The 21611-nt window shown below is 40.4% G+C and overlaps 1 protein-coding gene across 1 annotated transcript in view; it reads left to right on the forward strand.

Annotated features, from left to right (window-relative positions):
- The window catches only part of cdh13 (cadherin 13, H-cadherin (heart)), a 233285-nt gene extending 219152 nt beyond the window's left edge, over positions 1-14133 (forward strand). Inside the window, exon 14 of the mRNA XM_030425730.1 lies at positions 12435-14133. Coding sequence (XP_030281590.1) covers positions 12435-12442 — 8 coding nt within the window. The 3' untranslated portion in view covers positions 12443-14133. The remainder of the gene's footprint in view (positions 1-12434) is intronic.
- The last annotated feature ends 7478 nt before the right edge of the window (positions 14134-21611 follow it).

The raw sequence follows: 21611 nt of genomic DNA on the forward strand, positions 1-21611 counted from the left end.
CTCTCTCTCTCTTTTCAACAATCAGCTGCACTCGCTCTATAATCCTTTGCTTACAGGCAGAATCTCTCCGTCTCATCTTCTCATTTTCTCTCCGTATCTGTGGATCACAGCATCTACCATGACCCATCGATCTTCCTCTGGGTATGGATCAATCTGTCTATTGCTGCATATCTTTTCTCCAAGCAGCACTCATTCATAGCAGATGACTTCACTGTGTATGGGAAGCTCTTGTTTGAAGCTGCGCCTTGAAGGACTGATTATCTCGTTCTCTCATGATGCAGTTAAAACACTTTACCTACGACTTCTGTTAAAAACTCATGATTTACAGGACTTAACAGACAGCGTGTAGCAAGAAACACCATAAGCACTCCGGCGTTGATAGACCATTAGTCGTGGTTTTACTGCAACACACTAATCATGAACGTAAGCCGATGCTGTGTCAGCATTTGCAGGCAAGCAGCCACGTCTCAGAAAGTATTCATGGCAGCGATCCTGAAAGTATCCCAGCTGGAGCAGTCAGTTAGCTTTTCACGCTGTCTTTTTTGGAAATATTTAGTTATCTGCGGTTGCCGTGGTAGCAGCCGCAGTGTCTGAACCAGAAAGCATGATAATTGGCTGACATGCCAAGATGACATTAGGAGTCGTCTTCGCAGATGTCCATTCATTCATTACTCTACTGTAAATAGCGCGGCGCGGTGACAGACGGTAGCATTCATTAAACCAAATAGCTGCTCCCCATGACAGATTCTTGGGCTGCCTGGTCCCGTGCCCGTCTCCATGTCCAGTCATTTTGACTGAGGTGTGTTTGAATAGTACCAGAGAGCGGTGTTACCCTGGAGCTGAAGGTTGGAGATTAGAGAGGGAGGACACAAAGACTGTGTGTGTGTGTGTGTGTGTGTGTGTGTGTGTGTGTGTGTGTGTGTGTGTCTGTGTGTGTGTGTCTGTGTGTGTGTGTGTGTGTTACAGCTGGGCGGCGCATTACACTCACGCGCAAACACACTGGCGCCCAGAGAGATGACTCCTGCTCGAGCTCATCACAGAGACCTGTGCTGGGGGACAGATAGAGGGGACTGATCACTGCAGTGTATAGTCAGATAGTCTGACAGAGAGGCAGAGAGGATCCTGTTTCAATTCCCTTATCTGCAAGCTGAACTCTGACCCTGCAAGAGAGAGATGAGGGGAAGAAAAATGGAACGAGCCAGAGGGGAAGGATGGGGAACGGAGACGAGAATAAAGGTGTGGAGATTAAACTCTCCTGTTTTGTTCTGGTTTTTGCCCGCTGGGCTACAGGCGTACGCACGGCCACGCCGCCGTACGGTTTTCTTAATTTCTCTGGCTCTCTGATGCCTCTTTACCTTTCCGTCCCTCCCTCTAAACTCTCTTTCTCCCAGCCAACAGCCCTGTCCAAAACTTACATTTATATACAAAACATTAGCATATTCAAATGTAATTATCTAGATAATGTGAACGAACATAATGCTTTATTTAATTAACATGAGAAAAATTGAAAAAACATTATCTGCAAACCGTTTACTGCCAGTGGGAATTTTTTTGTTTTTTTCTTTTTCTCATTTCTCATTCTCTTAGTTATCAATAAGAGCACTTGGTTTAGTTTAATGGAAGAATTGTGGTCTTTTTAATTTCTAAAAAACATTTAACATAAACTGAAAGATTGAACTTGAAAGATGAGATGGAGACTTTATTCAATATTTAAGATGACCTGGATGCTTCCATTACCTTAACCCGATGCTCTAGTATCCTATGGTGCCTTTAAATCCAATTTAATCTTTACATTTTGAGCATCTCATATCCGGATTAAATCCAGATGAAATGTTAATGAACTATAAATCTGTCTCTGTTGGCCAGATCACAAACCTGATTACATTTTATGTTTTTCTCGGCTAAGTGCAAATCAGGGTGAGCCCTCCTCTGGTACAGGGGGAGGTGGTAATACAACTGAAGTCTTAACTGACAAAAACAGCACAGGAAGAATAACTTGAGCAGTTTAGTTCCAATGAAAACAGCGAACAGTTATCCATAAATTAACACATGAATGAGTCATTTGTAATCAGCTTTACAGCTCTTACTAACATCGCTCCCTCATCCATACAGATCATTCAGTGGTTGAACTGATCAGTGAACAGATGAGCATCAGATAAAATATGTGTTGTCAAAGGGTTATTCCACCAATTTTCACAAATAGTGTAAAGCCTCTTGTGGCTCCAGGGGAAGATGCATGTAGTCTGATAAATCGCCTAGAGTGATGTCATTCAGTGGCTACATTGCATGGTGGATCATTTAGTATTGAAAGAGAAGAAGAATGTTGCCCACATCACCAACAATGCAAAATCTTTGTCTTCCTCTGGAACCACAAAAGGCTTCACACCACTTTTGGCACATACACTATATAGCCAAAAGTATTCGCTCACCTGCCTTGACTCGCATATGAACTTAAGTGACGTCCCATTCTTAATCCATAGGATTTAATATGACGTCAGTCCACCCTTTGCAGCTATAACAGCTTCAACTCTTCTGGGAAGGCTGTCCACAAGGTTTAGGAGTGTGTTTATGGGAATTTTTGACCATTTTTCCAGAAGCGCATTTGTGAGGTCACACACTGATGTTGGATGGGAAGGCCTGGCTCTCAGTCTCCGCTCTAATTCATCCCAAAGGTGTTCTATCAGGTTTAGGTCAGGACTCTGTGCAGGCCAGTCAAGTTCATCCACACCAAACTCTCTCATCCATGTCTTTATGAACCTTGCTTTGTGCAATGGTGCACAGTCATGTTGGGACAGGAAGGGGCCATCCCCAAACTGTTGGGAGCATGGAATTATCCAACATCTCTTGGTATGCTGAAGCATTCAGAGTTCCTTTTACTGGAACTAAGGGGCCAAGCTCAGCTTCTGAAAAACAAACCCAACACCAAAATCCCCCCTCCACCCCACCGCCAAACCCAGACTCATCCATCAGATTGCCAGATAGAGAAGTGTGATTCTTCACTCCAGAGAGCGCGTCTCAACTGCTCTAGAGTCCAGTGGTGGCATGCTTTACACCACTGCATCCACCGCTTTGCATTGCGCTTGCTGATGTATGGCTTGGATGCAGCTGCTCGGCCATGGAAACCCATTCCATGAAGCTCTCTACGCGCTGATCTTGAGCTAATCTGAAGGCCACATGAAGTCCTTTGCGCACTATGCACCTGAGCATCAGCTGACCCCACTCCTTCATTTTACATGGCCTACCACTGGCTGAGTTGCTGTCATTCCCAATCGCTTCCACTTTGTTATAATACCACTGACAATTAACTGTGGAATATTTAGGAGTGAGGAAATTTCACGACTGGACTTGTTGCACAGGTGGCATCCTATCACAGTGCCACGCTGGAATTCACTGAGCTCCTGAGAGCGACCCATTCTTTCACAAATGTTTGTAGAAACAGTCTGCATGCCGAGGTGCTTGCTTTTATACAACTGTGGCCATGAAAGGGATTGGATTTCAGTTATTTTGGGTGAGTGAATACTTTTGGCAACATAGTGTATATGCAGCTGTACTCCCCGAGACCTGTGAACACACTATAATGGATAAAATTTGTAGAGCTACCCTTGAAATATGGAGCTAAAGATATGAGAGATATGATGGATCACAATTGCTGGCTGTCAGAGTAGTGCAACACACTTCTCTGTGACCACTTTACAGCTTTACCAGGTGCACAGCAGGTTAATATAGTCTGCAAGGACAGTCAAAGATTTGCCATTGTAAATGGAGCTCAGACAATTGCTTTTACATGAAAAACATTCTGAGATGGATGAACATTTGCCGGCCAAGCGAACATTCATGAGACTGTAATCTGATAACTATTTGCAACACATTTGGTACCAAGTTAACTTAAACCAGGAAGGAAGGAAGAATCACTATGCAGAGATTCCATGTTTTTAAAAAGCTTGATTTAAACCTAAGGCAGGTTGTGGGGATTTGAGAATTCTAAGCGATAAAAGGATGCCACACTTTATGGGTGGAAAGCAGGAAATTCTCCAAATATTTAATCCATGCAGCAATCAAGTTTCTATGGCAAATCAAAGTAGAAGTATACACCATGAATCTACAGTATTTTATATGAGACAGGGATGTTGTTTGTCCTCTGTGTCTGAGGTGTTCACTTATGTAACACAAGACAAAAACTGTGTTTAGTTGTTTCTCAGCACCCTCTGTTTAGAGGTCATCTAATCTACAATCTGTGAAGAGATTGGTATTTTCTTTGTGTTTGTGCTTGTACTGCGGGTAATGTTTCCCTGTGTATCCAAGTGCTGATGTGTTTCTGAGTGAGGCTCAGAGAGGACAGAGGAGTGAAAATGACTATAAACGGAAAATGCCATCTTCACAAGCACCTCAGTTCCATATTCGATAAGTGAAAAAAAAAACATATTTTCTCGAAAAACAACTGCAGTGTGTCGCACTTGTACGTTTTCTATAAACAAAACAGAAAAGGGCAGATTAGCCTCTGAGTCTCCATTAAACGCCACTCGAATAGAGAAAATTGATGTAACGAGTTGTTTTTTTGTTGAAGAGAAAAATCATTTCTCCCCCGCTGACAGATTTTCTCTTGTTCTGTGTGTCTACTGCAAGCCCAAAGAATTTTAATGACGTGTGAGTTATGACGCCTGCTTATTAATGTGGTAGTGAAGTGTGCTGCTGCTGTCACTGGCCTTGACTGGATCGCACCTTCCCATCCGTACCTGAAACCTCCACATTTAATCCAACAAACTCCTTCAGTCCATCAGAAGCACTCAGCTTAGCAACACTGCCCAAAGCAGAGCCACGTCCTCACTGGCTTTCTGTCATAGCTCTCAGCCACAGAACACTCGACGGGGGTTGGTTTTCAGAGCCTTAAATAATGTATGTAGACCTGCAGGACAGAGAGGGAGGGTGAGCAAGTGCATGTGTGTGCAGAGTGCCAACGTATACTGTGTCTTCTAATGCTTACGAGACCTTTGTTGCTGTTGCTGAATTGGCAGCTAAATCCCAGGGCTTTGCAGGGGCCTACTTTCACTCCCCTCCATTGTAAGCCTTTCTTTTGTGATCAATGTGCCATAGACTCTTACACGTATCCACTGTAAAATACACACACACACGCGTGTGCGCATACACACACATTACCATAAAGTACTGAACAATTACGGTATTATCCTGCAGTCCTTTAGAGGGAAATGCTTGCAGATAAAGACCAACACACATAAACACACACACACACACATACACACAAACACACACACTCAGATCCGGGGTGTTAAATGTCCATGTGAAAGTGTCCCATTGTTCACCTGAGATAAGACTTCCTAATTGGGGAAACTGTGAAGTCAACGAGTGCTCCCATAGGCTGCGGATGCATACAAAAGGGGGGACGGGTACTCATAACTCATTATTCTCTAATTTTAGAAGTAATTACAAGCAGGAATGCTCCGCTTTAGCTGCTCACAGGTGGCAAAACCAAAAACAGATGACCACACTGCCCCCTATCAGTGCACACGTGTACTGAGGATCTCTGCACAGCACATAAACTGTCTCTCTGCAGCAGCCTCCCTGTCACTCAAAATGCAATTCTCAAACTTGATGGTGTTTGGCTGGAGGGAAAGAGTGATCCAGGTTGGACAGTATGTAAATAATGCGTATTTTACACATAAAGGTGGCGTGAACAGGGCTGGACTCTCGAGATTAATATGTTTTTGCCCTGCGTGTGAAATTTGCTTTGAGGGGATGTGAAATAAGGTGATAAAGTGAAAATCTCCGGGGGAACTGATGCTGAGGCTCTCACCCGTATTCCTCCTCCTCCTCCTTCTTCTCTCTCGTGCACACACACACACACACACACACACACACACACACACACACACACATGAATGCTCATTTCATCCTACACCGCACCGATTCACTCCTCATGTGCTCAATTTAGGAGGGACTACAAGCTCAAACTGCATGCTGAAATCTTTTTTCCATGCAGGATTACGGGGCTTCAGCTGCAGATTTGTCTGCAGTAATGCACTGCAGAGAGAGCTGCTTTCCTCCGCGTTTCTCTGTACATTTTGGCAAGAGTAATAATGTAATTCAGAGAGAGAAAGGAGAGAGGCAGAGCGAGTGGAAGGGTGGAGTAAAAACAAAACATTTACCATTAAATACAACAAAAAACTCCCAGCCCAGATGCCACTAATTTACCTCCATCCTCCCGGGGGTTTAAGTCCACACTATTCCTCCTCTCTGATCCCCGGCTTCGCTCTGACAGCCACTTTTCCTCTTCCTTCTCCGGCTCTACACTAATCCCCTTCCAGCTATAGAGACAGGATGTTTAGGGGCTTATTTACTCTTGTAAAAATATGGCTTTTTCACAGTTTCCTTTGAAGAGACCCCGTGCCAGAGCGATGTGTATGGTGCAAGGGTTGTTTCTGCCTTCAGATCGGGCTGCAGAGGGGTTTTTGGTCTTTGAACTGAGATATGAAGGGTATTCAGTGGGGTGTATCGCTTCTTAAGACAAAAGCCTCTCGCAGCGTTACTTATTCTGCTGTTGAACACTGAGTGCGAGCTTTGATCTGATTCTCTAATGTGAAATATCATGGCAAGTGTGTAACACATCCCTTTAATTACTTCACTTTAAAATATAAACTGTCCACTTTACCTCTTTAAGAACTCTCTAAGTTGCCACACTTTCTCTGGAGATACATGAATTATTTGTTGATCATTAGCAAGTGATGCTTAAAGGCATCCTAAATTGTTTATGAAGATAAAGTTGTTGCACCAGACTGCGCTCATGTTTAACTCATGTATTATGAATGATTTGTTGGTACATTTGCTTGTACATCTGTTAAACAGTTATACTGGGATATGCAAGGACTTCTTCAGCCCCAAATCCGAAGTTTCCCAAAATAAAAGTCTGTAAGAATGTATGAGCTGTTTGTTGCCAACAGCATGAGGCAACACGACTGGAAAAAAAACAAAAGAAGTTTTTCTATACTGACTGGCGATGTTGTATACCAGCACTTGTAGCTTTAATTTACTGTTTATTAATAATGGTTTCAGAAAGTCTGACAGAATACAGCCATTTCAGGGGATATTTAGACTATTCAGTTACAGGTATAACGAATAACAACCCTTCACTGCATGCATCTATGCGTCTATCTAGAATGCATCTATCTGTCTTTTGCCCAGCTTTATGTCACAATGTCCGCAAAACAAAAGTCACGTTCTGCAAACGTTCAGCATTTAGTTGCACCCATTTTAATGACGCAATAAAAAAAAAATTATTACGTTACATTTCAACCCCGTTTGATTTGGCGAAGCAGATTGTTGCTTCTGGCAGTAACAGCAACTGCAGTTCAGCACTACGAGTCCTACGATCCTGGGGGCAGCAAACATTCCTCGAGCAGCTACCTTGTCAGTAGATACAACAGAAGAGCCACTGGGGCGTCTGTTATCAGAAAAAAGTCAATAGTTTCTCTTTTTCCAACTCTGATCTGATTTCATGCTGTATACGTGTGAAGGCAACTAGCAGGGATGGGGACACTGCCACTTACAATGAGACAGCTGTACTGATAGTCTCCAAACTGATTGTCATTCAGATCTAATTCAAAGAATTACATCATGTAATAAAACCTTTAGATTTAGCACCTTTTTTCTGATGCTGAAAAAGCAATTAACACAGATAACAAACTACAATTGAAAACAATATGTGCTGTATGTGATCCATTGAAATTAAACTCTATATTATCTTTAATATTTTTAATTTTGTCAGTTCATTTTTATCTACTTAACTCATATAAGACTTAATTAATCACCATATTCTGGGTAGGTAAGGCTTTTGGACTTTCATTATAGTCGGCGTTGCCCTGACAGCTTCTCTGTCTTCCTCTATAATGTGTCTTCTTCATGCTGCAATGCCGCTGTTTTCTGTCTAGCAGCCGTGACATACCTGGGCTAATCAGCTGTCACACTCCTCTCCTCTCAGCAATTAGAAAAGGCTGGAAAAGGGTTACCGCTCCCTCCAGTGTCCCGTTTGATTCTTCCTCGCCTACCGCAGCTTGTTAAATTTACATTTTACGCATTAAGGCGAACACTTTCTTACCCAGAGAGACTTCGAATAAGCGGAGAGGGTTAGATAAGTCAACATCAGTGAATCGCTGTGATACTCATTCTTATAGGTCATTCTTATACGTGGCGAAAAAAATGTCTTGAATCAAAATGTGTTCCTTTCCACCTGGCGTTGTGAAAAATGGAAATAGGCTGATATTTCTGGCGCAGGATGCTGATTTTCATCTTTTGTTGTAAAGGGAGAGTGACAGAGAGGGTTGTTTATTTATATGCAGGTAGTTTAGGTTGTTTATACTGTACGTTGGCGGGACCTTTGCCAAGCAGTAGAAAGATATGAGGACATTATGCCGGATGGGATAAATGTCACACTCGTACCTTGTGTCTGAGAGTTTTATATACATCCGCAGCCACAGCAGCAAGCATACATCAGACCAAAATGTAATGCCACAGGAATCCTTATAAAAACTCCCCTCTGTGAGTCTCTGGAGGAGCCCACTGTGATATTGTAGCTAATTCTACTAGCTGTAGCTTAAAGTGACTCATTCATAACCCGGCCAACCTCAGGTATAGTGATTATATTCTGTTCATCCCTCGCTTCCCACGTAATTCTCTCTTTCATCTGTTCCCTGACCTATGAGTTCATAGCCTGTCTCTGCACAGGAGCTGAGGTGAATTGATTCTGCAATGTATTTTCATGTCAAGGCCTTGACTTTTTAGCCAGAGGGGGAGAATTGCCTCTTTTATATCCAGTTCTTCATGTGAGGTGAAGTAGTGCTGCCAGAGTCTCATTAGATTTGCAAAAACCAATATCTGAGTCTCGAGTGCCTTCGAGTGCTTCTCGACTTTTTATTTCCTTTTTGGGGGAGCACTGAGCGAACAGAAAGGGGGTGGCATCGGAAGAAAAACAATAGAGAAAGAAAAATCAATTGCCCCAAATTCACCCGTTCCTTTCTCCTTCACTCTATTAGCTATTCAGCCATTCAGGCATGTTTCGATCGCTCCAGAATTTTTTGAAGTGCAGTGTCCAATTCATCTAGGGTGCCTGGGAAAATTACAGTTCACATTCTTCAAGACCGCTCCCTTATCTCACTGACAGAACGAGATATGTAGAGAAAGAGAGAGAGAGCGACAGTGAGAGATTGGGGAGGATAAAGACGGGGGAAAAAAAGACACACTGGCATGTCAACAGCTGAAACGCCTGATGAGTTCGTCTGACTGATATCGACTGCCAACTTATTAAACAAAGCACACAAGAGCTGTGACCACCAGCAGCGACAGCAGCGGGGAAATCCACTCATGCAGCCACAATAGAAACACAGAAAGCATAAAGCATCAGCAAAGCCTTTAGAAACAATCACTAGCTATGACAAATTGCCACCTCCAAATTGGTTGTTTTACACCACATTTTGCTGCATGCTTTTTGCTAGATTAGCAGTAAAAGGCAAGGCTTAAAGGTAAGCCTGTTAAGTAAGGCAGAATGCTTAAGGTATACCTGATCTGTAACCGCCGCGTGCGTGTGCTGAGGAGTTGTACTTGTGTTTTATCACACAGTCCAGATGCATATACTGTGATAGAGGAGCAGGTCTCGCTATGGTAAAGTATGCACAGTGATTCTCATATTTTGTACGATCACATGCTACATTGTGATAATAATAAACAAGCTAATTGAAATGTGTACAGATGTATTTATTATTTGCCAGTGCTAGTTTGGGCTGAACCAGCGACTCATAACACCACTAAATAAAGTCTCCACTAGTAAAGAATCAACGTGTCAGTCTGTTACTCTATAGTTCCGCCCCTCAGAAGTTCTTGCAGCTCAACAACCTGTTACATAACTTCCAAAACTCCAAAGACTACATTTACTATTAAGTGTTATACCTATATGGATATATGGAGAAGTGTGAGGATTGGACAAAATGTACTTTTTCTCAGAAGACAAGTGAGACAAATCATAGCACATCATAGTGTTTGAATTGTTTGTGTTTTATTGCTGGTTTAAAGTATAAGCCATAACTGTATATAGCTATTTAAAACAAATGTCCGGTAGTTGTTCTATGAGGCTTTAATTCTGTAATAGTGACGGCCATATTGTCCGTCAAAAATAAAGTCTAGCTTAAACTCTGAAATCAATACAAAGTGGTTCTGAGTGGTCACCTTTATCCGCTGATGAAACACCTCTATCCTGATGGAACTGTGTTTTCAGGATCACAGTGCCCCATTCCAGGGCTCAATGAACACTTTCACGAGTGTAAAAGCGATGTGAATCATGCAGTGGCCTTTGCAGTCACGAGATCTCAACCCAACTGAATGCACATGGGAGGTTTTGGAATGACTATTTTGGCAGCACTCTCCGCTATTTTCCTCAAAGCAGCAAATGAGGGGGCGCCCATTAGCTCAGTTGGTAGAGCGGGTGCCCCATGTACAGAGCCTTTGTCCTCGCTGCAGCGGCCCGGGGTTTGAGCTTGTTCCTTTAATTTGTCACCTGCCCGTATGTATGGAATAGTTACACCTCGTATGTAGTAAAACTAATCTTTAAAACAAATCTCTGTAAGAAAAGGTTCGTGTGCTGCAACCTTTTTTCAATTCAAGATACATTTAGGGTCAGGCTTTTTGTTCTTGTAAATCTCAATAGAAAGGTAATATTGTGGAGAATTTGTGCACTGTTTGACAAAGAGGGAGAAGGTGTCAACAGTATGAATGACCCGGAACTGTCTCCTGCTCCCCCGAGTTCACCTGTTAAGTATTTAGTTAATGTAGTGAAGTGCTCATATCCACAGAGCAATCGAAGTGTAGTAGCAGCAAATAAATGACCTTCTCCTGAACTTGAGTTGAACAGCTTGGTACCAAGTGGACCTACCTGTGTAACCATTTAAATAATTTTCAATTTTGTCTAACCACTTGACTCCTACTTTGTCCTGAAGTGGGGTAAAGGAACATTGCAGAGGCTCACCGTGCCCTATCCAATCCAGTCATATCAGAAAACAGATTAAAGAGGAGACAGGGAGAGAAATAGACGGGGGGAGAATGAGCCAAATGGCGAACAGGAGTGAGGAGGATGTCTGTTGAATGCTCAGCCGTCTCCATACTTGTCAGAAATAGGGAGCAGACTTCGAGGAGATGGCTGGCAGAGAGGCAATCAATAAACTCACATTTCATAGTGCACTCAGTGTATGTGTGAGTGTGTGTGTGTACACATGTGCCTGCTGTGAGTATTTATACGACTGCATGTGTGTTTGCTGTATCAAATTCTCCAACCAGCTCGTTGTAAGCAATTCCACCGGACTGATGAGACAAACTGTCACATTACTAGAGAACATAGCCAGCCCTCGGCTCGCTCAAACCTCCGCATCACCAGGGTGAACACAGCATCGGCCCAAATGAACACACGTGTATGTTCTGTAACAAGTCCGAAAGGTTCTGATTTTGACATGTGTATAAAAGCGGATTCTCCTCTCAGTATAGACTCATTTGTCGAACGCACGGCTGCATTTTCTGCTTCACAGCTGTGATCTGTACCATAAACTGAACTCATTCTGAAGGAAACATTTAAAGGTGCAATATGTAAGAATTGGCTACCTGTTGAATTCAAACTCTGAACAATAGGGGCCAGCATATCACTGGAGGAAACCACTAACTGCTGCTTACCGTAGCTGCTTTTAGCTAGTAAGCTCAGTTGACTGTGCAACTAGCGGATCATTTGCTAAATCTGCCGGGGCTGGGAGCTTGGAGCATCAGGGGACTGTGGATGCTGTCTAGCTAGTTGGCATGCTAACTTCATCAGTTGTCCTGCAACACGATACCGAGACGTATTTGACTTGATGTTGAAAATTTAATTTCTTCACATTCTGCTGATGAATAATGGTTTAACATTTTAAACACAAATTCTTACATATTGCACCTGTAAAGGAGTCTTATTATGTTTTTCTTCTACAGGTTCTTGTGCATGTGAACAATGTTGAAAGTTAAAAAGGTCAAAGTTAATCTTAAGCTGACCACTCCAGAGAGAGTGTGTTGATGGCGTGATTGATCAAAAGCTTGTTCCACCTCTCTGGGCTCTAAGTTTGGAGAGAGAGTTGCTGGTGTCCAGCCATATTGATTGAAATGTCCAGGATGCAGACACAGTTCCAGGCTGGACGTTCACATAAAAGCCAGTTAGATAGACTTAGGCTGGACAAGTATAACTTCTCTGTTCTATCCTTACTGAATCTTTAATGATGCAATGCCGTCACCTGTCCTGTGTAATTGATCGCAATCGATCCGCCTCAGTGATGACCTTGACTTTACAGTATCTCTTTCCGCCTGTCTTCCCCCCACATATCCCCCTCCGCATCCTCCTCTTCTTCTCCTCCCTCTCCCGCCAGGCCTGTAGATTCTGCTGAAACCTCCTGTAGTCCTGTTTGCAACACTGAAAAGCAACGACTTTATCTCCCCCACGCAACCCAGGCTTAGGAGAGAAGAAGAAGACGAAAAAGAAGATGAAGAAGCGAGAAGGAGTCGTCTCAAAGCAACAAATCAAACAAGAAAACACACACAATCCCCGGCGGCACAAGTGCTGTGTAACACCACTCAGCGTTTTTTTTTTCCTCTCACTTATCTCTCCCACCACTCTCATTCCCTTCTCTTCATCTTTACTTTCCTCAGTGAATCCATCTTCCCCCACTTCTCTCGTCTCATTTCCTTATGTTCTTCTAACTCTATTTAACTCTCTTCGACTTCCTTCTTTATCGTTTTTTTTCCCTCCCCTTGACTCTTCGTCCGCCATCGATTATTCCATTTCTTCTTTACACTTTTCATTGTATTCCATTTTGGCAGCGCACCATTACACTGGCAGACAAACACTGGGTGTTAGCAGCGTTCATGGCAACATGCCACCTATGTAGGAGATACTTGAAACAACATGTATATTGATATTGTAACAAAACAAAAGCTATAAATCGATCCCATATTGGACCTCACCTCTTTCTATCTCAGTCCGTCTGAAATCTCTCGCTCCATCCCCAGCTTTCTTTTCCTCCTCCTCCCCTCGTTTCATCTCATAACTACCTCTGTTCCCCTGTTTTCTTTTCCCGCCCTCCCTTCTTTTACCCTCCCCATTCATAGACATTGTCCCAGCTATCTATCTGCCTCTCCCTCCCCATCTCCCCTTCAATCTTATCGACCTCTCTCTGTCTCTCGGTGGGCCAGGAAAACACTGCGAAGGCTGAGCTACTGTCCTGGTCGGGGAAGAGCATTGACTTTTTGATGTGTTCCTTTTCTTTTCTCGTCACAGACTGTGTTTGATCTTGTTTCCCTCTTTAAGCGGAGAGAACAAAGCCTGTTTCTTAGTCTGCAGTGGTTGTGGTCTTTTAGGACAAGGTGGTAGCCATAAGCCTTCAAAGTCAGAAACTCTCCGGAGTCCTTTATTCGTTTTTTGCTTCTGTTTTTATTGCATTAGTTGTCATGGAGTGGAAAACAGTATATCTTTATAGTAACGGTGTAAACCTTAAAAAAAAAACAAGTACTATTATATAAATATTTTATTTTTTACCATTGTATAAATATACAGTATTGATTAACTTATGTACTTTGATTGCAATTTCTTTGGTCACCCACACAGTGAGTAAATAAAAAAGAGGAAAACTTTTTTCTGTGAATTTTAGGCACTGTTTCTAATGCTATTGATGTGTTGACTATTTTATTGTAACATCTTTTCTTTTTGTTTTTTTAATTTGTGTTATTTTTTTTAAAAAGTCTGTGATTAATTGCAGAATCAGGAGTCTTGCTTTGATGACTGCCATGTGTTTAGGTTCGATTTTGTCTCCAGTCAATTCTGTCCTCTCCTGTTCTCTCTGCATCTGTCATTACGAGTCACAAGAAGATGTGTGGAAAAAAAAAAGAAGAAAAAAAAAAAGGGTTTTGCCGCATAGTTTTACTTTTTTCTTTTCTTGCGCGCATCAAAAGAACGTAGCCTGTGTGGGTTTGTGTGGAAGATCAGCTTCACGAAAAAAAGATGACATTTTGAATGAGTTATGTCTGTCTTTTGCACTAATTTAATAAAGCCGTTACTGAAAATTCCCACAATGCTGTTTTGCAAATTGTTTGTTTTGCTGAAACTTGATCTCTCATGGAAGGAGTTGCGCACACATTTACCGAAAATGGGTAAATATCATTTACATATGCGTGTCTCTGCCTGAATAATTTGACATCAGGAATAACACACTGATTTGAATTTGAATCTACCATAGCAAGTTTTTTCTCTCACTGTGGTTTCTGTGTTTGCCTCGGTCCAACACGTTCCCACTCACAACTTAACCCACAACAACAGCAGGCTGGTCAGTGGTCATACACTTCCAACTACAGTTATACAGTTATATGCCATTAAACAACAACAGACACAATAAGAGAAGATGGAAATAAAACATTGTGCAATCAAGTGCGCTATACACTGTGACGAGTTCAGGAGAGACACCGGAGCATCGGCCCGCTTTTTTTTTTTATCAGCTGTGTGAGAACATCTGGTGGATCGGACTATACAAACTGAATAAATAAACAGGAGAGGAGAACAAAGGTACCCATGCTGTTTTTAAGCAGCCTCTATGACAGCAGACGGGGTCAAAGACATTACTGAGGCAATTTTCAAGCTTTTGTATTTTTTTTATCATTCCTGCATTAATATTTGTCTTTGTTCAGTGTTTACTACATAATGCAGTGCCAAGCAAGGTGAAGCAGCTTTCACTTTCTACAATCTAATCCAAAAAAAAAAAAAAAAAGCAAATATAAGCGCATTTTTTTTCAAGAAGGTGAATTACTCATTTGAGCAGTAAGACAAATAAAAGATTTACATTTTTAAATTCCATTCAAAACTACCAACTAACCAGCCAACAACTGTAGGCTGATAGTCAGATCAGTGTGTATCGATTAATCAGCAAATTAGATGTCTGATACAACTTAATGGTTGCAGTTTTGGTGTGCTGCATGTCATCTGACATGACAGCTGTGATTTTCCTGTGATTTTCATTTGGTGACATTTTTTCTTTTCTCTAATTGCTCTGATGTTTCTGTATTAAAATCGGTGAAATGACCACACAATCTGTGAAACAGAGAGAGATTTATCACCCAAGAATGCAGTTCTGACTCAGCTTGTCTCCTGTTTCCGATTTACAACTTGTGACTTTACTGTTATGTGGGACCAAGTTCTAAATCATACTGTAAGCCATCAAACAGCAGTCGAAGTTAAAACACTGGAGCGTTTAGCAGCTAATGAGCCAGACATTTCTGCTAGGTGTAAATGGAGACCTAAAACAGAACTTCAAGGAGGGTAAATATTACACTTAGATTCATCAGGCCTCCTGAAACACAACCACAAGTGAATGCTAATGTTTCTCTGCTGGATATGTTAATGTGCTAATAATTTTGAATCAGCTTCATAAGGCGATGACACTGAATGTCAATGTTGTGTTTAGAACTTCTTGTTCTGCAACACAGAGGAACTGCAGGCTCAGCTCGTTCAGACAGCCTCTCTGATATCACTATGACGGTGTTGCTTCTACAACATTATTATCAATGTTGCTGTAGGACTGCCATTGCACCTGACTGAAGTGATGATTAATTCAGCATTTTTTAAAAATTTGTATTCATGTATTCATTTTTTATTTTCTTTTGCAGCTTGGTTAAGTTTAGGAACAAAATTTCAGGCAAGCTACTACTGGTGGGACAAAAAATATATATAAATAAATAATAGTGACTGTGTGACTATATATATATATATATATATATATATATATATAGATATATATATATATATATATATATATATATATATATATATATATATAATAATATCATATATATATATATATATATATATATATATATATATATATATATATATATATATTATCATATATATATATATATATTATATATATATATATATATATATATATATATATATATATATATATATATATATATATATATATATTCTATATATATATATATATATATATATATATATATATATATATTTCAGGCAAGCTACTACTGGTGGGACAAAAAATATATATAAATAAATAATAGTGACTGTGTGACTATATATATATATATATAATATATATATATATATAATATATATATATATATATATATATATATATTCATATATATATATATATATTCATATATATATATATATATATATATATTCATATATATATATATATATATATATATTCATATATATATATATATATATATATATATATATATATATTTTTTTTTTGTCCCACCAGTAGTAGCTTGGTTCGAATCCTGGCTCCCCAGGGCGGGACTGAGCTACATGTCGAAGTATCCTTGAGCAAGATACTGAACCCCAAAGTTGCTCCTGATGTGCAGTTGGCACCTTGTGTGAAGGCAGCCACTGCCATCAGTAAGGGTCCTGCGATGAACTGGCGACTCATCCAGGGTAAACCCTGGCCTACGCCCATAGAGTGAAACTGGATTTGGCCCCAGTAAGCCCCGCAACCCCTTAGGGGGGAAAAAGCGGCAACATCCTGCGACCCTCACGGATAAGCGGAAAAGAAAACGGAACGGATATATATATATGGCAATATATCATAGTACTTCTCTTGCAGTGCAATTGTCGATACACTGGCACCAAATAAAAATATTTGTATCAAACCCTGCAGGCACTCTAAACAGATTCCCCTGCCTTACCACAGTCACTACTTCATGACTCCTTGTGGTGTAAACTTCTGTAAACGTAAAATTGTTGTTGATAACATTCAGCTACTAAATGTAGCATTCCTTATCCCCTTTCCACTGCACTCACATCACAACATCGCTGTTGTTGGAATCAAGTGGTTGCTAGTTTGTTGCACTAGCTAACAAACTAGTGAATGTTAACAGTGCTGGTTAGGTGGCAAATGTTAACGTTTCTTACTCTACCTACCTAACATTAACGTTGCTGATTCGAGCTAACAGTAGATAGCTAATGTAAGGACAGTATGCTGGACACATACCGTATAACCCAGCCATGTTTATGTTTTTTTTCACAATTATCAAGACTGTTGGAAAAAACATAATTTTGGACACGACAAATATTTTAAAATTAGTTCACAATCAAAACTTTTGCTAGTTTTCCCTGGTAACAAAAGATTAACATCAAAGAAAGGTGATTGGTCAGTTGCTATGGTAGTTCTGAGGCGACAATAAATATGATGTTGGAGGAACAACTACAACTACTATTAGATCTTCCAGTTTTCTATTCTATCTTCCTTTTGTTTCAAACAAACTGCTGTCACTGCTACATGCAACCCATCTCTCTGTGGGAGATCATGTGTCACTGGGCGAGACCTTTGTGATGATAGGTGTTTAGAAAATCAAAAGCCTTCCTGTATTGTTTAATGGTTCAGTAAACATGGTGTGACATCAGTATCTGGGTTAATATATAATTAGCCAATGATTATTACACAGCAATTCATAAAGATAGTTGATAATTACAGGAGCTCAGCAGTGAACGCTCTGCTCTTGAGTCTCGACTGAAAGCAATTTTCTGCCCAAATACCTCAGGGTGCAGTTATTGCTCAGGGATTTTAAAGGTCAGTCACATAAACCATGCTTACGCGTGTTTGTAAAGTAATCAATAAGATCTCCACAGTGACCGTAAAAGGTACTTTTCAGCCTGTGTGCAAACCAGTGCAGAGACAGTAAAATTGGGCAGATGTGATGAGAGCAGTTGGACCTCTTCGAGCCTCTTTGGCAGCGTTTTGAATAAGCAGTAAGGGTGAAGAGGAGTGTTGAGTGGCAGAGGAGTTAAGAGACTTTTATAGAAGTTAAATGCCTGACTGAGCTGAAGGCTGTCATCATGGGGCGTGAATATCCAAACAGTTTGAGCTTCCGAAATACACAGACATATAAGCTAAACCACAGCTTGTTGAATAGGACTCAAAGTAACAACAAATATTACTTTATTGTCAGGTGTCAAACCTGTAGTTGTAATAATACTGATCCTGTTATCTTTATCACATACTTTTAAGTATCTTGAAGCTGACAAATAGGCTTCAAAAGGGTTTTTTTGTCAGCTAAATCAAAATGTGAAGGTTACAACAAGCTGACAAACCTATGTTGGTTCAAAGTAATCTGTCAAAATTAACCTCCGCATCTATTAACAGTGACCATGTATTGGCAGAGGATTGGGGTTAGAAGGCTTTGCCTCAGTACGATACCATCCTTTACACAGAAGCAATAAGTAATTGATGTTGTTAGGAATGAAGGATGGCTTCTTTTGAGGTGGCACGGTGAAATGAGCAAGCAGCGTTGATGGCCTTGGGAGACAAACAGTGTTTTCAATCTCGCAGCTAACAAAGCTTCTGCATGCACAGGTTTGAATTATAGGATAGTTACAAAGATCTGGCTAAGAGTTTAAAAGGTGCCTTCAACAGAGAATTGAGAAAGTCTGACACACCCTGTGCCTGGAGTTGCAGACATTGGAACAGAAGAGACAGCAAGAGGACGTAGCCCATAAAAATGTGATAAAATGTGCAGATTTTGCCAATGTCTAGGTGCCTAATCCAGATGTAAGGTACGTGTTTTAATGGTGAGGGAAACAGGAGTACCTGGGGGAAACCCACACAAGCAGTGGGAGAATGTGAAACTCTGCTCCACAGAAAGGCCCAGGACCTTCTTGCTGTGAGCCAGTTTACCTTCATGGTCGGGGGCTGAAGACGCAACACTTCAGTAAACCATTTTTAGCTCAGCTCCCGACAATTATTTATGAAGATAGAAGCAGCTGCTGATGTAGTAGGACATCATTTAGTGACAACAGATAGTTAATGAGTTGGACGTCTCCCTGAGAGCAGGAGAGTGACATATCTGGTGGAGTTCAGCCTACTTGATATCTGTAAGAAAGTTCCCAACAAAGTCCTTAAGTCCAAGGCGCTCGTTGATGCTTTGGGACACCGGGCAAATCTGATTTTCATAATGATGCTTCTTGGTAGTAACAGAAGCTTTATTTATGCAAAAAGTGAAACAGAAAAATCTTCTTTAGTTCCAAGTGATTCACTAATATTTCTCCAGGATTAATGCTCTGTGTTAATGTTGTGGTAATTTCTGTACTTGACATCAATTAATAGATACATTAGTCGACTTCTACTTAGTAGACCTAGTCACTTTTTAAGGACGGGTCAGCCGGCCTTTCGACAATACAGCTGGCCCTTTCCCCTTTTCTAATTGGATGACATAGAAAAACATCAGTGATGTTCTTTATCTTTTTTAAGAGCCAGCTTTCTATTCAAATCCAAACAGAATTTCCATAAAATTAGCAAAAGAAAATGAGGGGAGAAAGAGAAGAAAATCTGTTTCCATCTACTTCCATTATGCAAATACTAAGACTTGGGCACATCTAGATAAACAGCTGGTGGCCCGAATTCTCCAGCCCAGTCTACTGAAATTGCAGAAGAAGAGAGTGCAATGCAACAAGATGGTGTCATTAAAAATGAAACAGTCGATAGAAACACACTCAGCCGAGTTAAGAGAAAGTGGACAACCCAGAGTACACAGACAGCATAAAATAGGTTCAAATTTTGATTTTTGAAAGGAACTCCACAATTGTTAAGACGTGTTGTGTTATAACCCAACTAGCCAATACAGGTATTTTCACAGAAGTTAACCATTCCTTTGTCTCACTATGTAGGAGCAGCACAGGTAGTGGTTACAGGAGGGTATTGCACCATAAAATAAACAGTAGGGGTTAGTAAAAGCCAGATGGGATGAACCCAGAGAGTCTAACCTAGCCTGGCAAAGTCCAGCATACAAGCATACAAGGGGCATTAAAGATTATGCCAATCTGTTTCAACGCAATAACTGAGCTGTGAGGAGATATCTCCTAGCCATAATTATAACAGAGACCCATATACAGTCGGACACAATTGTGTCTCTTATGAAAGGTGCAAGTTGGTGTCCTCATCTGGAGAAGCATAAAGAAAAAGTTTGGGATTTACCAAGAGGACAGCTCAATTTAAGATAATTAGTGTACATGTGCGTGTTGGATGTTACGGATCAAACACTTTGCAGTGTTAAAGTGAAACAGGACTTTGAGAAATGATTTGTCTGTAACAATATCTAAGATAAGTGAAGCTCCAGATATTGGTCAGTCCATCCCAACTGTGAGTTGGGGGATCACATTTCCATTTAATTCCCCACACATTCCATTTCTTCCCTTACTCACGTGCTCTCTTAAGTTAGAATGGAAAACTCCCCCAATTAAATGGGACAACCCTTCAAGACCGTCATATGTCACTTGTTGTCATCTATGGTCTGTCATCACAGGGGGGAATGCAACACTGAAATGCGTCAAAATGCAGGGCTGTCATGCACAAACCAGCGATAACAATGTAACGTTAGCTACAGAGACAAGGGCAGTTCATTTTTTATGCTGATGATAAAGAAAAGGACCATTATACAGTGAATGACAGAGGTCTCATAACCCTTTGAAATCTGCTTCTGAAAAACCTGTTTGGATGACCATGGAACCCAACACTTCACTCTCTGTCCCAACAATAATTTGCACACCCTACTCCTAGGCGTGAACCTGAAAAACAAAGAGGTAAGGTTTCGTGATAGAGATAAGAAAGCCTTAAGACTAAATGGAGTTGATAAGTCAGTGAGCAGGCTTTTTTTTTTGTCATTGTGGGATGCTACAACAGAGGGACAAAACAAATAGTTATCATCTACACAGGATTCCACTGAAGTAGGCACACGCCAGCTGGGATAAGAGTCATACATATTGATATTATAGCAGTTATAATAATGGGAATTCTATTTCTAGTTCATGCAGCATTTCTGTAGCGCCACAATAAAATGAAACTACAGCTGGATGCAATCTAAAATCAAAGAGTCCATTTCATTTATTCATGACTTCTTTAATACTCTGTCTGGACTCTTCAGCGACATGGAATGCATTTTAAAGTCAGCTTCATACACAGGTAGCTGTCAACTTTAACAACGCAATAAGCTTTCATCAGAAACTACCCACATGTTTTTGAACTATTTTAACGAGCACTCGAGTCTTTAAACCCCTGTTGTCTTCCTTTGTTAGGTGAGCATCACTTCTCATTTAAAATTTGATTTTATCTGTTGGAATTCTGTTATTGCCCTCAGTCTGATTGCCCTGAAATCTGGGTTTTCTGCCTTTGACATGCATAGATGTGAATACTACACATTTACAGCTGTCTCGGTTGATCATTGCACCTGTTAACTGCACTACAATGTGGTTGTATATATACATATACATATATATATGTGTATATATGTGTAAATATGTGTGTATATATATATATGTGTGTATATATATATGTATATATATATGTGTATATATATGTATGTGTATATATATATGTGTATATATATGTATGTGTATATATATGTATGTGTATATATATATATATATATATGTATGTGTGTATATATATATATATATATATATATATATGTGTATGTGTGTATATATATATATATATATATATATATATATATATATATATGTATGTGTATATATATGT

This window comes from Sparus aurata, chromosome 8, assembly GCF_900880675.1.
Source record: "Sparus aurata chromosome 8, fSpaAur1.1, whole genome shotgun sequence".
In the NCBI taxonomy this organism is placed as follows: Eukaryota; Metazoa; Chordata; class Actinopteri; order Spariformes; family Sparidae; genus Sparus; species Sparus aurata.